The sequence below is a fragment of the Kalmanozyma brasiliensis genome (genome assembly GCF_000497045.1).
Source record: "Kalmanozyma brasiliensis GHG001 unplaced genomic scaffold PSEUBRA_SCAF17, whole genome shotgun sequence".
Taxonomy (NCBI): domain Eukaryota; kingdom Fungi; phylum Basidiomycota; class Ustilaginomycetes; order Ustilaginales; genus Kalmanozyma; species Kalmanozyma brasiliensis.
In genome coordinates this window covers 369,037-390,177 of record NW_015961956.1, presented here as the reverse complement: position 1 = coordinate 390,177, position 21,141 = coordinate 369,037, and the positions used below count along the sequence as shown (strand labels likewise).

Here is a 21,141-nt window from a genome sequence, read left to right as displayed (position 1 = left end):
GCCGACATGGACGCCAAATCAGCTGCCCAACAGCACGCCGACCCCACCGACGACTACAACTGTAAGCACCGCCTCCCCCTTTCTTCCTGACAGCGCATGACTAAGCCAGACCCTGACCACTCCCACCATCTTTTTCCCCACAACCAGCCTCCGAGTATACACACAGCAACCTCGACCCGTCCATCTCTGGTAACGATGAGACTTCCACCTCGGGTCCCTCCGAGACCACTGGGGCGGAGGCGAGCCACACGCGCGCCATGGAGGCCGTCATGCAGCTAGCCCAAGCCGCGTCGCAGCAGCAGTACGATCAGCAGCACAGCAGCACCGAACACCAGCAGCACGGGCACGTAGAAAACCCAGAGGTGCACAACGCCTCTCTGCCCGTCAACAATTCCGAGGAAGGTGAGAAGCGGGGGAGCAAACGACGTTCTTCCATCCAAGCCGTTTCACCTACGGGCAATCGCGGACGACGAGCCTCGAAAACCGCCCGGAACGACGACTCTGACGTAGCGGCTGCAGCAGCTGCTGCTGCCGCCGCCGCAGCTTCCGACGGCCAACCTCTGCCTCTACTCGAATCGTGGTCCGGCGACAACCTCCCCTCCGAACTCCAACAGGTCTATCAGCAACATCTCGCACAAGCCACCACCACCACCGACGACCCTTCCTCTAGCAACGCCAACTTCAAACCCACACGTCAACTGTCGACGTCCAAACGCGCGGCGCAGAACCGTGCTGCGCAACGAGCCTTCCGCGAGCGCCGGGATAAGTACGTCAAAGTGCTGGAATCCAAATCTGCGCGATTGGAGGTGGCCATCCGTGTGGCGAGCGAGTGCAAGCGGCGCTACACCGAGAGCATTCAGACGATCGACGGGTTGAGGCAGGACAACCATACGTTGCGGGTGGCGCTGGCTGCGTTGAGTGGGACGTCGTTGGATGGACAGGCGCCACCGGTGATGAGGAGTGAGGAGTTGTTGGCGACGCTACCCGAGATCCCGGCGTTGACGACCGAGGAGGAGGAGGCGGTGTTGGCGGGTGTCGGTGCGACCGGAGGAGGGGGTGGGAGTGGGGGTGGGCAGAGTTTGGATAGTTTGAGCGCTGTAGCTGCCGCGGCGGCGGCGGTGAGCACGGACGGTGCCGGGGAGAAGACTGCGGAGACGATGGCAGAGGAGCAGAGCGCAGAGGAACAGGTCAAGGCTGCTTTGACCAGTCCGACTGGTAGCAATGTGGCGCTGCCCCAGCCTCCGTCGGCTAGCACTGCCGCTGGCAGCTCGTAGTGGGTCGCTCTAGTCATTGCATCACTGAATTCACTCGCTCCATTCGCAAGCCCATTGTATGACAAGGCAAAGTCTCATTCGTCTCTTGAGCCTCGGTTCTCGTCGGCAGTTCCGCAGCTGTTAGCCATCATACTGGCCCACGATTCAGCAGCAAGAGTGTCTCCCCCGCCATCTCATTGAACAAACTCGAACGCTCGACAGCATGTCTCCTCTTTGTCCGGGTGCTTCCGCGTCGGTTCTCACACTCTGGCTCATCTTTCACGACACCCCCACAGCCATGGTAGCAGCCTCGTGTGTATGTGACTATGCTTGTTTACCGTATGACCCAAGACCAATCTACCTGCACATTCACTCGAACAGACCCTTATACCGGGTCTCCTTACAAAAGTTGCAGCACATCCCTGTACCCGCATTCTCCTTGCCTTCCTCCTTGACGCGTTGACCTTGCAACTTCCACCAGTATGGGCTGAAGCGCGTATTGCATCCTTCGCACTGTTTGCCTTTCATCTCGGGTGCACCTGTCAGGCTCTTGTTGGTCTCGCTTGTGAGGGCGTCGTAGCGTTTTGCGCGGCGCATCAGGGCGTATGCTGTGTCCGGGGTGCTCTTGTTTGCGCGGACGAACATTTGGAGGCTTGTGAGGCCGGATTTGGGGTCGACTTCCGCGAGGTCGTAGAGCTTTTTGGACTTTGCCACTTCCTTGTGGTCGCGACACCACACTTGTGGGGTCATGTGGCCGGTTTCGCCCTTGAACGTGAGCGTCGGGGTGACGTCCCGCCGACTGCCCTTGACGGGGAGGATCTCAAAGGCGAGCGTGAAGAGCGGTTGGTGGTTGTAGGCGCAGCTGACGTGGAATGTTCTTCGGCAAGACGGGTCAGCGCAGGAGACGCAGGCGCCGCGTGGGGTGTGACACAGATCGCATAGAGCTTCGTAGCGATGCGTGGGGAGATTGCCGCACGACTCAACCGTTTTGAGCCGGGTGGTGTCCGAGAAGACGACTTCGGGGATGAACACGGAGCACAGGACGTGGGCCCAGTTGTTGCATTCCGTCGGCTTAAACGCATCCAATGCGCCCAGGGGAGCTTTGACCAAAGCGTCCTTCTTGATGTCGTCCGACGAGACGGAGGTGGAGACCCGGGGGCGACCGCGAGCTTTGCCATCCCCACCAGAGGCGATCGAGGCGGCGTACTTGGCCATCACCGCTGCGGCGTCCTCCTGCGCGACGTGGCTGCAAAGGATGCATCGAGGCAGGAGTGCTGCTTCTTGCGTCTGCTCGTTGTTGCACGGGTCGCAGAGCCATTGCGCCGTCTCCACCTCGGCATCGGTCAGGCCGTAGCAGCCCTGATGAACGCTAAGCGAACACTGACGGCATTGAGCCAGCTTCTTCTTGGGCTCGATGCGCTTGCACATGACGCACTTGAGTGGTTCTGGTTTGGGCACGGGAGGCGGCTGCGCGGGTGAGGGCGAGGTGGCGGGTGTGACGGCCTTGCCATCTCGAGTGGTGCGTACGAGTTTCGACGGCGGCGCAACACCAAGTCCATCCTCCGAGGTGCCCGGTGCGGCTGCTGTGGCGGTGGACGACTTGTTCCGCGTGTTGACCGACACAAGATCGGGATTGAACGTTTCGGCGGCGTACTTGCGCCAGTAGATGCCGCAGTTGACGCACAGTACGCGGTTGGCGAGCGACGCGGGACCCTTGTACCAGATGCGACTCGATGTCGTCGAACACATGGCGCACGATGTTGTCGGACCGGGGGCTTCGTCCCCATAGACCGAAAGCGAGGGTGACACTGCCCGCGAGGTAGTCGGCTTCGTCGTCGCCGTTGTCGAAGTCGAGCTCCGCGCTCCGTTGGCCTTGCCCTTCGACCCTCCTGCAGCCTTGGTCTCGCGCTGCTGACTTGCCTCCATGTCCGCCTTGATCCGTGCCATCTTCCAAACGACAAAGTAGCGCACGATCTCCGAAACCTTCTTGCTCGGGATGAACTTTTTCAGCTGTTTCATGTCCGAATTGACCTGTGCGATCCCCGATTCGAACTGCTTAGCCTCCTTGGAGCTCCAGTGATCGATACGGAGCTGCTTGGTGGTGCTGGCGGACACGGTCATGAGTGCTTGCACCGGATCGCCCTCCTTCTCGGTGAACGTCTTGAGTGCCCGGTTGAGGAGGTCGACGTGGAAGGGCGGAACCGTCTTGAAATGCGCCTGTACTGCTTGAAGGTAGGCGTTGAGAACCTGCTCTGACTCTGCTGCCGAGGGCAAGAAGATGGCTTCGATGCTTTGATCACCTCCTCGTTCGAACTCGGGCTCCTCGACGGTGGACACAGCAGCTGCAGCCGCCGGCGTGTTCGTCCCTGTCGTCGGGGTATCGGATCGCTCGACAGCCTCTCGTTTGCGTTTGAACGGGCGACCTTTCTTCTTATGGGAGTTGCTAGTCGGTGCAGCCTGGTGAGGGGTGCTCGTCGACGCCGACGCAGCGGCGCCATCCTCGGCCCCTGCTGCCGCTGCCGCCGCCAATTCGTCCTCCTTGATCTTCTCCTTGGTGCGACAGTGCACGCCAAGACCGGCCTCCTTCTGCTCCTCCCACGTCGGCAACGAAGCCTGATACTTGGGACCGATGCGCGTCGTAGCGATCGGATAGACCGAGTCGTGCGGATCCAGCACTTCCATGGCATTGGTGTGCTGACCAAAGTAGCGATACGGCCAGCGGTTGAAGCAGCGTGTGCCGCGAAGATCATCGCTCGTCTTCTCCGGCACAGGGCTGCCATCCGGTGTGTTGCTGGACGAGGCGAGGTCGTCGCCTCTCCCCACGGTGCCTCTTCTTGGATACGATTGTCGTCCTTTGCCTCGTGCCGCAGTACCGCGCCCTCTGTTGGCGACGACTGTGATCTGATGCCTTGATTGTTGCTGATTGGAAGTGCTGCCGCTGTTGCTCGATGAAGCCGACATGAGCTGGCCACCTGATTGCAATGTCTGTTCGACATCCTGCTCGTGTCTGCGTGAGCACGGCGCACATGTCCAGCTGTACCCCTTGGCGGGCTTCGAGAGGAGTGGTGGGTTGAGGCAGTTCATGTGGAAGAACTTTTTACAGGTATCGCAGCGCACCGATTCGGGACCGGACGCCCATCGATGGCAAACGGCGCATCCTCGCAGAGCGTCGGTGAGGTCGTTGATCATGCCGGCCTCTGCGACAACGAACGAGTAGCGGGAGCGGAGCGCGGTGAGGACTTCTGGCGGCGCGTTCTGCACCTTGTCGGTGGGGACGACGTCGTAGAAGCGGTGAATGTATCGATCGTAGAGCTGATGGTAATAGAAATGGTCCTCCTTCTTCTTCCATTGCGAGACGTCGGGAGCTGTGCCGGAACCGATGAGATCTCGATGGCGCACCTCGCAGATGCCGCGGACGTTTTCGAGGCTGAAGACATCCGAGTGCATGGTAGCGACGAGCAGACGCGGATCGTTGGTGCTGCGAAAGGTGATGTCGCGCATGCGCAGGAAAAGGTTGGCGCGCACCTGCAAAGTGCCGGAGGAGCTGGCGAGGGCTGCTGCACCACTGCGGGAGGAGGATGCGGTAACGAATTCCATGACTCTTGCGATCATATACGGCTCGCCAGCACCTGGCGCCCAGGCAGGAGTGAGGTAGATGTGATCGTTGATGCCGATCATCTTTCCGTCTCTGATGGCAACCCGGGTGACGGGGATTGGCGCCTTGGCGGTGGAAGTGGAAGGGGCGGTGGCATCTAATAGAGCCTGCTGCTGCTGTTGTTGCTGGAGACCGGACTTGGAGGCGGTCAAGCCGGTAGCTGCTAGCGCCGAGGTGGCCATCTTGGCGTAGTCGGACGCAGAAGCTCCGCGCTGCAACGAAGGGCCTTGCAGAACCAAGCTGGAAGCGAAGTACTTCGCCAGTGGCTCAGCAGTGCAGCGCAAGCCCACTCGTGGACGAGTGCGGATCAGTCCTGGCGAGCGCTGATGGCAAGCTGGTCAGTGGAGCAGCGACACGTGCAGAGCGCTGGCTCGTGGGCTCTCGATGGAGGGGAAAGAGCGGGTGAAGAAAGGGGAGGAGGAGGGGGAAAGATTGTCGATGATGAGAAGAAATGCAGACGGCTCTCAGCCCGGAAAAGCCTCCAAATCTTCGAGGAGCGACGTCGGCTAGGCGGGATGAAGATGGTGGGAGGCGGAAGCGCTGGAATGCGAGATGCTGAGAGCGGGGATCTGGAAGAAGGGGCGAACACAAGGGCGAAAATTAGTGCGAGCTGAATGCAGCAGGTGGGTAGGGGTGCAGCGTGCCCAAAACCAGTCCTGAATGCTGTATGACGGGGAAAAGGATGATGATGGTGAAGAACGGGTGGGGTAGGGGCCCGAGAGCGGAGTCCGCAAAGGGAGATGGCGGTGGTGGTTGTCGACGACGAGGGAAGGGGGATTGGGTAGAGGGTGACATCAAAGGCAGGAGAGAGGAGATTTTCGGCAGCGCAGTGAGTGCGGACAATGCCAGATTAAAGGGAAAAAAGGTCGTAGCGGGGCGGCGTGGCCAGGGGGATGCAAGAAGGTTGCAAAAAAGGTCAGCATTCCATCGAGGAGAAAGGTCAAAGCAGGATCCGCGTACTGCCAAGAGCAGGATCAGAAGAGGACCCACAGCGTAGCAATGCGTGATAGGGAGAGAGTGTCGAAGTCTCAAAGGGCAAGTGGCAAGAGCGGCGGTTACTACTAGGGGAGAGCCAAGAGCGGCGCTAGCCAGGAGCGTGGCGAAGGAAGCAGATGCGATCGGAGGAGCAAGAGCTTGAAAGAGGACATGAAGAGGTGAGATGAGGTAGGAGGTGAAGCGGGCGATGGATCGGCATGAAAAGCAAGATCATGGAAGCGTGATGAGGGAGTGGATGGCTCGAGGTGATCCGGCAATGACAGCATCTCTCTGGATGGAAGATCACGCTGAGAAATTGCTGCAGGCGCTACATCAACTGGACCAGAATCAGTGTACAGCTCAGCACTGACAGTGAGCCTGGATCTGCGCCAAGGCAACAGATCGAGGAGCACCGCCCAGGCTGGCTCGTCTCGAGCGGTGGAGGATCTGGAGCGAACACGGTTTAGGGGACGCGAAGCCACGAGCATCGCAAGCGCCCCTCAGGTATACACCGGACGAGTGACATCCTTTCCTGAGACGATCAGAAGCTGAGGTCGACCAAGGCACACGACGAGGGGCAACATATTGGACGAGTACTGCCTCTGAAGAGAAGGGGAGGGACACGAGACCAAATCTGCGCGAGATACGTACCAGTTGGATTGTGTGAGGAGAGCAGAAAGAAGGCAGCTTGCGCTGGAGTGAGAAGGTGTAGAGGATGGAAGATGCGAGGATGCAGTACGTGTAGCAAGAAGCAGCAGCACGAGAGGTGATTGTGGGAGGGGCGATCAAGGTTTGAGGCTCGTAATGAGTCGGGAGAAGAAGCGGTCAAGGGTCTGGCCATGAATAGCAGCTGCCATGTTTGATTGACTTGTGGCACAAAGAGAGCGCACAACTCAGACACAGGCGTGCAGTCGGCAAGAATTTTGACACGCACTCGTTCCAAATTGCAGTCATCCAGTGGCCTGCAGCAAGCACTTTGGGCGGGACCATCGATGAGAACTCTCAGCTCAAGCCGATTCGTACATACACACTCAGGGCAAAGGACTGCCCCTTCGTATCATCTCGAGAAGAATGTTGTGCTCGTACAGCGGTTGCTGACAAGGCTGGAGGCTTCGCAAGGGGGTAATCGTGGCATCTCTTTCGGCATCAAGGAGATGCATAGGACAGCACACTCAATACGACAATGCAAGGTGTGCTTATCATTGTCAGCCCCTGGAGAACAGTCGTGCCCAGAGCCAGCTTGAGGACATCAGGCGTGGGAGGTCGGTGATTCGAGAAGACCATATGGCTCGGGCGGCATGGAGTGCCTCTAGACCTGTTGCATCCCCCTTCGCCTCCTACTGGCTCTGCATGTGAGTGCATTCAAAGTTTGGCATCTGACTCAAATAGTCACAGACAACACGAGACATGGTGATGGTCCATTCAGTGCTCGTGTCGACGATGTCATTGAGGCGACGGTGTCTCAAGACGAGGATGGTGGGAGGGGTAAGCGCGATGCATGCTGCCTGCTCCCTCGCCCGCCCGCTGACGGGTCAGCTCGGCACTGAGGCTGTCGAGTCCACTTTGGCGCTCATTGACATTTTTCTCGGATATAAAAATCAAAACGTTGGGCGGGCACTTTTGGAGACCGTCTGAACAGCAACGCAGCTCAACTCTCCGGTTCGACGGTTTTGCCTGTCCTGTGTCTTGGACTAGCTTGAGATGCCTTGCATTTGGACGTTCTGCAGCAAAGGGCCTGTCGCTGTCGAAGCCAAGGGACTGTATCAATACCGGCGGCCAGCACCGACTGCGCCACGGCAAGTGATTGTTTGTTAGACCTTTGCTTTCACCGCGTATTCGCCGTCTGCAAGCCCGACTTTTGAATGACATGGTTGGCGTGCGATTTTAAGGCTTTCCATCCAACAAAAATCCAAAATGTGGAGCAAAAGAGCGCACTCCTCTGCTCAGGTGCCTGAATCGCCTGAAATCGAGGGTCTAAAAGTCGACCTGCATACGAGTGCATCGACGCCCAGATCACACGGCGCTCTGCTGCGTTATCACGCTGGCCTCGACCTCGACTCAGCTTCAAGTGCATCACCATCACCACCAAGCAAGCATTCCTTCTCATGAGAGACCTTGCCTTACTTTCACCGTAACAGCTGCATCGAGCCACACTGTCGCCGCCATGACGCGCGGTGTCGAGCACATCGATCCCACCCCCGAGGTCATCCCCGCTCGCGTCAACATTCATCACCTTCAGCTCCGAGATCTCCTCCAGCCTACCGGCATCAAGGACAAGGTGCTCTTCGTCAGCCGTCTCCAGATCGAACAAGCCGACTTCGCCACTCTCAAGGCACCAACAACGTACTGCACGCTCGATTTCCAGCCCAACTGTCTCACCACAGGATGCGGTCTCCTCGCTGCAGGTGGGCAGCATGGTGAGCTCGCGCTGCGGCCCCTACACTCTCCTTCCTCGTCAGCAGCGCAGCTGCATCTCGATTCATCAGAAAGACCACCAGCCCCTTGGCTACTACGCACACCGACAGGAGGCTCCATCAACAACGCCATCACCATCCAGCCGGATCTCAACCATCCTTCCTCCAGCTCGAGCTCCTACTCCTCACGGTCCACAGCATCGCTCTCTTCTAGCCCTGCCAAACCAGATCTAGTCGACTCCTCACCTGCGCACTCCTACTCGCCCTGGGCCCGAGACGAGCCTTCTTCATCATCCACCAGACCAGGCGTCATCTTCAGCGACGAAGAGATGGAATCCGAGCTCTCCGAGAGCGTCTTCGAAGAGCTAGCTGCCGCCTACGGTTTCGACCCTGCCTCGGTCAACCATCGATCCCGCTATCGCCGCTCACCCCTCCCATCCCTCACCTCTCCCAGCCTTCCCACCGCCGATGCAGCACCCATCAAAGTCATGGTCTCGAACAACGACCAATCCATCAAACTCTACAAGCTCCGACCGCCCAAATCTTCGCCCGGCGCTCTCGGTCGCATCGAATCGGGTCTCCCCGGTCTCTCCCGCAACACCACCCTGCAGTTCCCCACAGCGATCAATCACTCGTCCCTCTCGCCCGACCAGCGAACGCTCATCGCGGTGGGGGACACACCCGAGGTGTTCATCCATTCCGTCTCGCGGACGGGCGAGCATAGCAAGCTGGCGACGTATAGCGCGTCGAGCGATGCGTGCTTCTCCACCACCTGGTCGTCCGACGGGACCAAGTTTGCGGTTGCCAGTCAGGATGGTGTGGTGAGCGTGTGGGATGTGAGGAGCTCCAGGAGGTTGGCGAGTGTGAGTGCGTCGCAGGGGGGTGCTGGGAGTGGAGCTGTGCGGGTGGCCAAGTTCTCGCCTTGTGGTCGGTTCCTCGCCTTTACCGAACATCGGAACTATTGGAATGTCACGGATACGGTGACCTTTACGGAGACGCAGCGGATCGCCGCACCGACCACCACCTCGGACGCAGCGGGGGAGGCGTGGGTGGAACGACGTCTCGCGGCGGACGAGCGTTTCCGGCTGGTGACGGGAGGAGACGAGGCTATAGCACGCGATCGCGAACGGCGAAGCATCATCCATGCGAACTTCATGCGCGAATGGAACCGAGCCGTCAACCTGGTCGATTCTACTTCGAGAGCATCCCACTTCCCAGACTGGCTAGCCAACCCCACCTCGACCACCGGCAGCGCTCGGCGGGAAGACTTGCTCTCGGCAGCGCTCAACCAGCCGCCCGTGCACCGCGGCGAATCGCACTCGATCAACATCAGCGGCCTCTGCTGGGATCCGGACGGGGAACACGTCTACGTCAGCACTGAGAGGTGTATCGCCAAGTACAACGTGTGCGATCCGCGTGTCGCAGTGACCAACGCTGGGATGCTGTAGCCCGAGCCCACACAATCAGACCTGCTTGCATCACCGCTTGACACTCTCTGGGGGCTGAATTGTCAGGGAACGGGTGAACTAAGCCTTTCAATCAAACCTCACTCTCGGGGCCGCATCGCAACACACGTTGAGAGCGGCTCTCGGGTCTGAACCACACACGTTCAGAAGGAGTTCTCTCGGTGTCGAATTACACGTTGATGAGCGAACCCTGAGCGATGCTAGCAATCGAATCTCACTCTCGGGTCTGAACCACAACACACGCTTCGACCCTGACTCTCGGGGCTAACACGCTGGCAAAGGTCAAACTTCGCAGCTCTCCATCACGTCACACTCGGGTCTGATTCACACGCAGTAAGATGGTGAATGCGATGCTAACAAGATGCGGTGCGAGATTAAAAGTACAATGCTTTTTTTGACTAGTAACGGATGAAGAGGGGGTCGACGTAATGGGTCTCGGCGTTGTTGAAGGGGGCGTGAGGCCTGGCGTATTGGAAGGGCTCGATGGGGGGAGTGGGGTATGCTGCGGTTGTGGTGTGGTCAAGTTGGTGCCAGTGGAAGTAGTCCTGGGGAGCAGGCATGTGCAGGCCGAGGATGCCGCGGTCGTGGCCGGCGGCTAGTTGCCAGTAAGCCAGCGCCTGGTGCTTTGCCAGCATCGTCCCTGCTCCGGCTTGCTGCTGCTGCATGACGTACGGCGCGAGCAGCGTGTTGGGAGTCGAGACGAGCGGCTCAAACACGCTACGTGGGCACGGCTGGGCGAAGGGTGGGCTGAGACCGTAGTTGCGCGCACCCGAGGTGAATGCTTGGAGTGCGCGGTCGTCGCCCATCTGACGTCGCTTGTTGCTGCGCTCGGGCGATGGCGTGTGATAGAAGCGTGTCTCGCTGAGAGGGCTCGTCTGATCGTGCTGAGCATAGCCTCGCTTGCTGCCCGTGCAGACGTCCAGCTGAGACACACCCGTTGGCGAGCTGGCGCCGACAGACGACGAGGCGGGTGTCGGGTAGCCGGCGTTGTTCATGATGGCCTGCACGCTAGCATCAAGGTCAAACCTGGGCACAATGGGTGCAGGAGCCGGTGCATAGACGTGGCTGAGATGGCTGGTGGCGGCGGTGGCAGGCGACGAGCGAGGTCGAGCATCGAGCGCAAGCTGTTCGGGCGACCAGGATCGCGACTGGCTGACGCGAGAGTTGTGAGCGATGCGGCGAGGTGCGTCATAGATCGAGGCGAGTACAGGAGCCTGAAGTGGCGAGCGGGCGGGTGCGTGCTGAACAAAGCCTTGCTGACGAAGTGCGGCCTGACGCAGCTTCTCGGCCTCGTGCGCGCTAAGGGCAAGCTGACGACGCTCAGCAAGCACCTCGAGAGTACCGATCCAACTGCGGAAGTCGGCATCTGAGGCGTGAATGTTGGAGGAAAGACCAAGCCAGAACTCGATCTCCATCTTGGTGACGTCCTTGAGCTTGAGGCCAGACAGCTCGGACCAGGTCTTGTTGGTGTAGGTGTGGTCGTCGAGGAACTTGTTGGCGAGCATAAGGGCGGTGACGAAGAGGCGGAACTCGCTGCCCTCCTGACCGCGAAGACCAGGGTTCTTGGACTTGAGGCGGTGGATGTAGAGGAGGGCGAGAATGATGACCGACTTGGAGACCTGGGTGGTGTTGAGCATGTTGCGGACAAAGTCGGTGAAGCGGCGGCGAGGGAACAAGCGGAGCAGGCGAGGGTCGTTGGAACGTTCGCTGGCGCTGGGGCGGGAGCGAGTCGACTCGACGGCGGACCGGGCATGTGCCTCGACGGCGTTGTGGAGATCGCGAACCGAGAACGAGACTGCTTCCGAGAGGCTGCCGAGGCTGAGCTTCTTGGAGTGACGCTTGTGTGCAGAGAGGTGGGTCGCAGGTGGCGAGCTGGTGACCGAGAGACGGCCAGCTCGAGATGCGGGGCTGGAGGCAGCAGAGAGGGAGAAGTTGGGCTCGTGGCTGTCGATGCCGCTAAACCAAATGTAGCAGACCATCTGCGCACACCAGTCGCTGACCGAGGTGGACGACTTGAGGTCGGCATCATCCTGGCTCGACTTGGCTGGTGCAGCTTCTACCTGATGATCTGAGTCTGTTGTTGACGGGAAGGGGATGCAAGCGATGGAAGCGACGGCCTGTGGTTGTTTGCCAGCTTGCTTTTGAGATCTTGGCCAGTTCTCCTTGCCAAAGAAGGCGACATTGTCGCAGGAGAGGTCCTTGGCAAAGGCATCTGGGATGGGCAGCGCCGAGTGTGGTTGTGCGACGTAGACCATGGCTGTTATGAGGTTGCCGATGTTACCAGCGCTGCTGCTCGAGGCGTCTTGATTTGGGAAGCTGTATCAAGCCGATGGGAGGATGGCTAGCATGGATAAGTTGACGAGACGACGCTTTGAGAGATGTATGCTGAGAGCGCCGGTGATGACAGGGAACTGCTGAGCCCGAATGTGCAGGCTACTGAAGGAGACTCTCGATGCGAACGGTCGAGACGAGGCAGCGGCTGTGTTGGTTGTGATGCGGTGACAGTGGTGAAGATGGGGAGAGAGCGGGCCAAAGAGAGTATGCTATAGTCTGGTGATGGGTCGTTAGAATAGGAGAGATGGACACCAGCACCGTCAAGGAGCTACGAGGGCGGGAGAGAGAGAGAGAGAGAGAGGTGTGAACGTAAAGAAAGAAGAGGGTTGTTTTACAAGAAAGAGATGATAGTCTAGAAAGGGTGAGCCGAAGAGGGTGATAATGATGGATGATGATGCTGAGTAGAGGGAGGGCGAGGAGAAGGAGGCCGAGGTGCTGCTAAGAAGAGGAGGGACGAGTGCAAGAAGCCGCAGGATGAGAGTGAGTAACACATGTCAAGTGCTGCTGCTGCTTGCTGCTGCTCCAGCTGGGCTTTGGTACATTGGCCGTGATGCGGACAGCAGCCAGCAGCGGAAGCGGAACAACCGAGGGGAGAGAGCACCAGAGATGAACACACGCTGCTCACCAACAATGGTAACCGACCGGCAGGCACAGCCAACCCAGTCCGCACGCCCGCAAGCCATCACAGCCAGAAATTCTGACACCGCACCTTCCCGCTAAAACGCTTTGACAGCTTCAGTGCGGAAGAGGAGCGGAAACTCAAAATGTCACTTTGAGAAGCACCCAGACTTTCACTCGGTCACTGTGGGTGCTGCTCTCGCTGATGAAGGTGACGGGAGTGGAGGAGGAAGGCGAAATCGCAGTCAGCACAAAGGAACTACGGATGTGACGCCGAGAAAGGAGAGGTAGAAGAGAGGGGAGGAACGAGGTCAGCACTCGACCAACACAACAAGGTGACTGACTAGTTTCAAAAGAAGGCCAAGCCACGTCGTTCGGTCGAAAGTCCAGCAAGCGAGCGGGCGTGTGAATCTGGGTGAAATGTTTAGTGTTGGAGGGGTGCGAGGGGTCGGCGGGCGGGCGTTGGTTGTGCAGCTAGCTAGACCACCAACAATGCAATTTCAGTTCCCGGGCATCGCATCACATCCACTCTGTCGAAATTAAATTAACAAGAATATTATAAAAACTCACGCTCGCAGTCACGGTGGAGCAAAACCACACGCTCGAGGACGCGAACAAGGCCTTCTTTGGAGGAGGAGGGACCCCGTTGGTGGGTCAGCACGCAGCGGAAGCACCGCCCACAACCCACGCACCACAGAAAAGCCTCCATTCTTTGCTGCGCCTCTCTCTCTGTGTTGGCTGCAGCTCTGTTCCGACGTGGGATCCACCTCTTCTCCTTTCAGGATTAGCGTAGTCGAGGCCCCCTTTCCTCTCCATCCCCCACCTCCTGTGACAGTGTTGCAAGGCATCCGAGCGATTGTTGTGACGACCAGCTGAATGTGGCTTGTGCAAGCGACTGTCACGATCAAATGAAAGCTGCGCCGCGTTTAGGCGACTCTCGAGGCGAGAGCTCACAGTCGCCTTTTCTTCTCGCTTGTTGGGCGGGCCCTTTTTGCAGGCAGCAGCGCGCGTCACTGCAAGCAGATCCCATATGGTGCCCCTCCCCCCTCTATCTCTTTTGTTTCGGTGACAAGAAGCTTGGCTTTGTATTCTGATCACCCACACGCTCAGGTAGAGTTGGGCGCGGCCCGAGTTGATGCACACCAAGCAGCATATGCAGCCCACAGAGTGGACCCCCTTTTCAAGAACATCCGCTTCCGTCTGGCGAGGTTGGACGACACACCATCGCCGAGATGTCTTGCTGTGTAGACATCTCGCTAGACCGACCACAAAGGCAGCCTTTTGTGTGCCACAGCGGAGTGCAGCTGCAATTTCAGTCAGGGGAAATACTGTAGCCTGAGTCTAGGCGGAGCCAGAAAATGCGATGAATCGGAGACGGTGACCGCGCTATGCGGAGCTCGAGGTATGAAATTCCACGCCAAATCTGCGACAGTCGAGCTCGCACTCGGAACGCTTACTCTGGCTAGTCGGTCTATCATGCCGCATACGCGAGCCTCGCCAGTCTCGGCTTGCGCTTTCCTTGTGGAACCTCCTTTTTGGCCATGGCAGAGGTACACACAAACGCATGTGTACACTAAGTTAGCAGACGACGTCGATCGCAGTTCAAAGACAACACTAAGTGAGCCTCCGAGCTAGGTGATACACGGCTCCCAATTCGGCATCAGTGACAGCAGCGCAGAGAGTGTCGATGCGGTCAGCTCAAGGACGCGCAAAGGGTCATAGATGCCGTGCAGTTTGGTCTGCCGGTCAGCTTCGATCCACAGCAAAAGCGGCCGGCCGGCCGGACAAAAGGGTGCCACGACCCTGAAGCGAAATTGATCAAAGCTGCTTACGGTCAGGAAAGAGCCAAGCTAGGCACGCAGGACTGACGTGTCCAACAGGGCCCAAAAGCGAAATGGAACGCCGGCGTGCCTTGAAATCCTGCCTCGTTGCGTGAGAAGAATGGACGAGAATGAAAGGGGTCCGTCAGCAAGCGATGCCCGACCCCTCGCTTGACCGGCAGCAGACTTTAGCCCTCTTAGTGTGATGGTGGTGACCCGTGGTGCCTAGGATTTCCACATCATTGTCATGCTTCGTCTCGCTTGCAACAGAAACGTATGTCGCGCTTACGTCGATTCGCTTTGTGACCATGCTCTATCGGCCATCCTTCCGTTTCATGCTCGAGTTGTAAGTTATCAATAAACTTGCCCCGAAGAGTCAGCAGGACTCGGCGGCCCGTATGAGCGACAAAAGACTCCGCTCGAGTCGACCGAGGCCTGACCTTCATGCGATCAACGAGGAGCGGGTGGTCGCCTTGTTCGAGGAGATCCTTTTCTTCGGAGCTGGATCGTCCAATGGCGGGATCCTCCTTGCAGACAGGTGTGTGGGAATCCAGGGTCAGCCAGCTGCTGGCTTCACTGCGCCATGCGATGCGAAGACAGGCCGGGGAGACCTTGATTTCCGCTTGGCAGGGCGAAAACTTCTCGGCCCGTGTGGTTGAAATTCAGCTAACGACAACCGAGCTGCGATATGACAGGATTTGAGTTGCCGCTCTTTCTCTCGACGCTGCTCACGATCGAATCATCTGACGAGACTCTGTTGATTGCTCGCTCGGCTTGGTCGATACCATGTTGCATAGGCGATGTCTCCAGAGGCGATGCTTGCTCAACGGCACCCCCTCGGCAATGAGCCGCCAACGGCCCCTGTTTCGTGCTGAGTCTATTGTCAGGCGGGCTAGCGTTCGGTCTTGCTGGCAAGAAGGCATTCTTCATCGAAAGGGCTGAGAATCAACGACGACCAGAGCGACGCACGAGGCGACGGCGTCTTTGCAGCAGCGAGACAGCAGCAGAAAGGATCGGCAGCGCCGCGGACAAAGCTGCACCTTGTCGAGCTTTCAGGGCAGACGGCGGCAGGGCGTCGAGTAACGTACCGCGACAACAAGAGGCTTGGCTCGCAGCCAAACAGAGGATCCAGACGTCCACCAGCACGGTGCTTCTCAGGGCGGTGCAAGCTTTTCGAAAGCAAGCCACGGCATGGCAGGGCCTGCAGAGCCTGCAGAGAACCGCGGGCCAGCGCCTAGGCGACAATAATTTCTTCTTGTTGTCATTCCCGTCACAGCTAAGCGAGCCGCCCTCGCTGCCTGAGGTGAGAGAAAAGTGGCGCACCCCCTCCGTTTTTAAAGACCGGCCAAACCTCTTCCTATGCCTAATCCACCATTTGTCCCACGCTTCATGAGCCGAGCAGACGACCGATCAGCACCATGAGTACGTAGTACAACAGCCGACCTCGTGTTTGCCCATTTTGTCGTCTTCGAACGCACTGCGAGTATGTTCGACTGTGAATGGCAGATGTACGTACGAATCATGCCTTGCCGCAACGCGGTGTTCAAAAGCACGGCTCTCGGCGACACCTTTTGCTGCTGCATCAAGCAAACCACCCACCGAGAATCCGCCCTGTGAAATTGAGCCACGGGGAAAGACGTGCGTGGCTCGGCTTCGGCTGCGCCTAGATTCGTACGCTAAAATATGAAATAATGAATAAACTTAAGCAGAGTGGGTGGCAGGCGCAGGCAGCTCACGGACAAGGAACCGTTTCCACCAAACCCTGTGAGACCCCCACCGTCGTTGCATCGTAGACTTGTACCTCAACAAGCGCCCGCTTCGGAGAACCCCTGTCGTTCAGCGCAAGCATCGCCGCAATAAGTCAGCAAGGCTTGAAGCTGAGCCGATTCTCGGACATTCCGTACAGCACGTCGGCATGATAGCCTCATCGCCCATCTGAAACGGGACCAAGTTGCTGGGTTTTGCTTTTCCAAGACAAGCAGCCAGCCAACCAGCCCGACTCAAATGCGACGGGAATGAATTTCTTGTCTCTTCCCGCTTTCAGTCGTAGCAGCAGCAACGCTCCGCCAAATGAAACGAGTGCCGAGCCCGTCCCAAGCGAAGCGGGACAGCTCCTTCGGATCAGCCGAAGATCGATCGGATCTTTTCAACTTGGCAACCGCACTTTGCAAGTGAAGACTGGGCGCCACACATACTCTTCGACCCAGAAAGGTGACATGCTGTGGGACCGACTGAATGATTTGCTGTTTGTGTACTAGAAAAGAGCAGAAGGGAACATCACAGCGAGGTCGAGCTCACCGAAAAGACTGACCAGCCAAATGTCATCAGGAAGATTCGCTTCGTTCCAGCTTGCCGAGTTCGAGCATCGCATTCATGCGGACGACATCGTTGCATGCCATCTTGGGTTCGATCCAAACACAGCGCAAGGCGACTCAAATCCCATCATCGAGAACGACGCGGTGGATGAAAAGCAGGACAGGGCTGAGTCGAGCATCGAGCGGGCGACACCAAACCACTTCCACACGACCCTGGTGCAGAAAGTGCAGTTTCAGTGGTCCCGCGAGGCAATTTAACTCGCTGACAGCTCTAGCCGAGGATCGGGTCGCCTCACCAGAAGGCTTCTTTTGCACAGAGCCCTCACAGCCAGAGGGGCTCCGAGGGCAGGGGTTCAAATTGCTGAGCGGTTTCACTCTCCGATTTGACTCAATCGTCGGCATGCGTGTTGACAACTGCGACCAATTAGGCGGAGCCTCGTCAGGCTAGCTAGCTCAGGTCAAAGTGCCAATTTGGAGACCCGCTTCGCCTCGAGAACCGAATCGAGGTTTCCCCCCCCCCTTGGCTCAGCTTGGCACGCTTTGCGCTTGCACTCCAGCCAGACAGAGTCCGTCTCAAGCCTCGCTCCTCCCCTTTGAGCCAGCCAGCCAGCCAACCAGCCCCCGGCCGCTCAAACAATGAGAGCGCATGGATCTGGGCCCTTTTGTTCTGCGCTTCCGCTGCCGTCGCTCCGCCTCAACTTCGCTCGCTCCTCTCAGCGCCGGAGGCAGCCCGCCCAGCGCAGACAGTGCCTGACCGAATTCGCTCCATGAGCGCTCTGTTTCGAAAGCAATTCCCGCCTCGCTGTCTCCGCCCTCCGCCTTGCAGAAAGGCTCTCGACCCGATCCACCGCCCCCAAAGCCACGCTGTACCGCCAAAACGCTCGTTTCGCACCCAAGTCTCTCTCTCCTCGAGACAGGGATGATCTGTTTGACTTGCAGTCAGATCCCCTTGCTTGCAGTTTGTCGCCGTTGCTGCCTGCCAAGAAGCTCAGCAGTGCTTGCCCTCTCTTTCCTCCGCTGCAGTACGAACTCCGGTTCTACATCGATGGCACCATCGGTCACCTTATGCCCTCCTTTGCGCTTTGCCGAATCTTGCTCTCAGGGCCCGCGCGGACGGCGATCGCGAGCTGTGTCTGCCGGGCGGCGCTCGTGTAGAACTCCGCAAGGCCGAACTTGTCCAGTGACGGGAAGCGTTACAAAGAGCTGCCTCGCTTGGTTTAGTCTGACTTCGCTTGCACCAGGGCGGGGAGGTGGGTTGACACTAGAGCTCGCTATTCCGCCTCGTGTCTTGATCAAGCCGGTTTCGGGGTAAACTAGCTTCGCTCCGCATTGTGACACGAGCCCACAAGCGGCCCTTGCAGCGAAACACTGACATGCCAGACGCATGCCGGTTGCTCTGCGCTGCCTCAAACACACTTTGGCTACGTCTCGAGTATCAGTTCAGCCGGCCCCTAACTGTTCTCCCGAGACCGACGACACCAAGACCTCTTCGGCGAGGGGTAAGGTGCTGGTGTCCCCTGGCGCATACTCGTCGTAACAGGGGCCTCTCGTTCCCAGACAGCGCCCTCATTCCACGGCTGTGTGGGAGGTCAATCCCACCATGCACGCCAGAGATCCCGTTGGACTCCAGCCAAAGGTCGCCACGAGGGACCAAGCATTTTCACACGACTCCCCGTCACCACAGGCGAAGCCTCTTGGCGACCTCATGATTCCTCACCTGGTCTCGTTGGCATTAGGTCGGGCTATGTAGCCGAGTCAGCATCTCGTCGAGTGACAAGCTCATCCCATCGGCAAAAGCCAGGGGCAAGGGGGAGGATCCACATTGGTTCGGACGCTTTTCTCCGTACGCATGCGAGCCCTTTCCCATTGCAGAGGGTGGGACAAGTTTCAGTGGCAGAGGGGCTAAACCGGTCCGCGGCTCGCAGCTCGTCATTTTCGACTGGCTGTTCCAGTTGCCCTGCTCTCTCATCCGCGTTGAAGGCAAAAGGCCGTCTCAAACGTTGAGAGGGGCCAAGCATAGCCGAGCGACTAAAACCCTCAAACTTGGGTCAGTGCCGCGTGGCCATGACGCACTTAGGGCCCGCGCTCTGCTTTTCACTGCACGCCTTGCACGCCAAATCGCATCCTGCTGCCTCCCCTTTGACGAGTGGATCAGCGTGCCGGCAAAAGCGGCATGTCCACGGTCTAGCAAGGGCCATATGCATCCTCAACGTGTATCGTGCAGTCATGTGGATGGTGCATCGTGATAAGCATGAGGGAGAGCATCGCCACGTCTGCGCAATCCCGCGACGAGAACGGCTTGTGGCGGCCGAGATGGCAAGGATGGCCCGAAGGCGTGAGCCGCAGCGTCGGATCTCGATATCGGCAGGCTTTCGATCTCGATACGAACCCTCTTCGAGGTCCAGAAGTCGATTGTGGTCTAACACGCTTGCAATATTCGACACGTGACCACCCATCGCGAGAAAGTGTTGGTGTCGAGTGTCGAGTGTCACTTTTAAGCTTCTGCAGGAGCGGTTTGGTTCGCGACATCAGCTTCCGGCAACACGGAGCATTACCATCAAGACCATCACACCCACCGTGATCGCCAAGAAGCCAGAAAGGCGCTAGGAAGGAGCGAAACAATGCAGACGGAAGCACTGCCATCAGCGTCGGGGTCGGTGAACGGAACCGCTCATCTGCCCCCCGTAGCAGTCCACATCGAAGTGCGGTTACGACCAAGCTCGACAGCGGACGTTGCAGACGTTGCAACCGCAGCACGAGTCTTTCTCACGTCCAATCGCACTACACTTCAGGCCGAAACAGAGGTCGTGGACTGGACGAGTTCGCGCTTCCTCACCGCCCACGTCGACAGGATACGCATCGCCGAAATTGCTTCGAGATCTTCCTCCATTCCCATCACTTCGGCCAAGCTCTCAGTCCACGTCTACCAGCCCCTATCCGACGACTTTACAGAAGAATTCTCTGCGGCAGAACCAGACGCCGACCAGGCCGAAGAGAGCATTGCCGCCTCGGTCGCTGAGCTCCCCAATCGCGCTCTCGACGGTGTATGGGACAGCCTGGTCTACGAGGACGATATCAAAACCAAGCTCCTCAACTACATCTACACCACGCTGCTGTTCAGCGATGCGAATGTGGACTTCAATCTTGTCTCGTGGAATCGCGTTGTGCTGCTTCACGGTCCGCCGGGGACTGGCAAGACGTCTTTGTGCAAGGCGCTAGCGCAGAAGCTGGCGATCCGCCTCTCCGGTCGCTATACGCACGGCAAGCTGGTGGAGATCAACTCGCATTCTCTTTTCTCCAAATGGTTTTCCGAGAGTGGCAAGCTAGTCCAACGCCTGTTTAGTATGATCACCGAGCTGGTCGAGGACGAGGCGGCGTTTGTGGTGGTGCTCATCGACGAGGTGGAATCTCTCACTGCCGCGAGGAGCGCCGCGGCCTCCGGCACCGAACCCACCGACTCGATCCGTGTCGTTAACGCGCTGTTGACGCAACTGGACAAGCTGAAGCACCGCAAAAACGTGCTGATCATGACGACGAGCAATATCACCGAGGCCATCGATGGCGCGTTTATCGACCGAGCGGATATCAAGCAATACGTTGGATTGCCCCCGCCCAAGGCGATCTACTGGATCTTGGAGAGCTGTCTCAGGGAGCTGATGCGTGTGGGGCTGGTCGCTCCGTTGCGATTGCCGAGCTACCAAGTGGCGGCGTCAAAGGAGAGTCTTGATAACGTGATGACCCCTGAGGGCAGGGCTGGGATACTTTTGGTCGAGATTGCGAATGGGTGTAGGGGTCTGTCGGGAAGGTCGTTGAGACGGCTGCCGGTGCTGGCGCACGCACACCATATTGGGATGGCACAAGCGCCGATTGAGTGCGAAGTGTGGATGCAGGCCATGAGAAAGGCGCTGAAGGAGACGCAGCCGGAGAATGGCGAGACGGGGATCTAAAGCCGAGCGTGGACCCGAAACGATGTACGATTATAGAAAAAGGCCCCCTCACATGCACATTTGCACAAGTACTCTCCTGAAGAGAACGCCATGGCAGGCCTCTGGAGATCCACGCCTGCCGTATGCTCCAGTCTTCATCAAGGAAGAGTTGTTGACCAGAGTCTCGACAGCGACCAACCAGCATTTGGTTCTGATGTCAAGAAGATGTGACATGCGCCAAAAAAAGGCCTCGAAAATGTCACCCAAAAAATGCCGCGGAAAAAGGGGCTTGCTCCGGCATGCCAGCCCGGACTCCACCAAGCCTCCAAGGCCACGGGCAAGCCATCGGATCGGTGCGCGTGAAA

General features: G+C 58.4%; 5 protein-coding genes across 5 annotated transcripts; 3 read left to right on the top strand and 2 right to left on the bottom strand.

Moving 5' to 3' along the window:
• Positions 1-6: 6 nt before the first annotated feature.
• PSEUBRA_002137 (Basic-leucine zipper domain protein) lies at positions 7-1,274 on the top strand (the record flags this gene model as incomplete). Its single annotated transcript, XM_016435330.1, has 2 exons — positions 7-61; positions 148-1,274. The coding sequence occupies 2 exons, from the start codon at positions 7-9 to the stop codon at positions 1,272-1,274; spliced, it is 1,182 nt and encodes a 393-aa protein (XP_016293369.1).
• A 348-nt stretch (positions 1,275-1,622) lies between these two features.
• On the bottom strand, positions 1,623-5,090 carry PSEUBRA_002136 (Zinc finger, PHD-finger; the record flags this gene model as incomplete). The annotated part of the gene is made up of 1 exon (XM_016435288.1): positions 1,623-5,090. One exon carries the CDS (start codon positions 5,088-5,090, stop codon positions 1,623-1,625), a length of 3,468 nt encoding a protein of 1,155 aa, XP_016293368.1.
• A 2,957-nt stretch (positions 5,091-8,047) lies between these two features.
• On the top strand, positions 8,048-9,745 carry PSEUBRA_002135 (WD40 repeat; the record flags this gene model as incomplete). The annotated part of the gene is made up of 1 exon (XM_059464750.1): positions 8,048-9,745. One exon carries the CDS (start codon positions 8,048-8,050, stop codon positions 9,743-9,745), a length of 1,698 nt encoding a protein of 565 aa, XP_059320777.1.
• Positions 9,746-10,161: 416 nt separating this feature from the next.
• PSEUBRA_002134 (Cyclin PHO80-like protein) lies at positions 10,162-12,018 on the bottom strand (the record flags this gene model as incomplete). Its single annotated transcript, XM_016435287.1, has 1 exon — positions 10,162-12,018. The coding sequence occupies one exon, from the start codon at positions 12,016-12,018 to the stop codon at positions 10,162-10,164; it is 1,857 nt and encodes a 618-aa protein (XP_016293366.1).
• A 7,453-nt stretch (positions 12,019-19,471) lies between these two features.
• Positions 19,472-20,797, top strand: PSEUBRA_002133 (ATPase, AAA-type, core; the record flags this gene model as incomplete). Its single annotated transcript, XM_016435331.1, has 1 exon — positions 19,472-20,797. One exon carries the CDS (start codon positions 19,472-19,474, stop codon positions 20,795-20,797), a length of 1,326 nt encoding a protein of 441 aa, XP_016293365.1.
• Between the last annotated feature and the right edge of the window lie 344 nt (positions 20,798-21,141).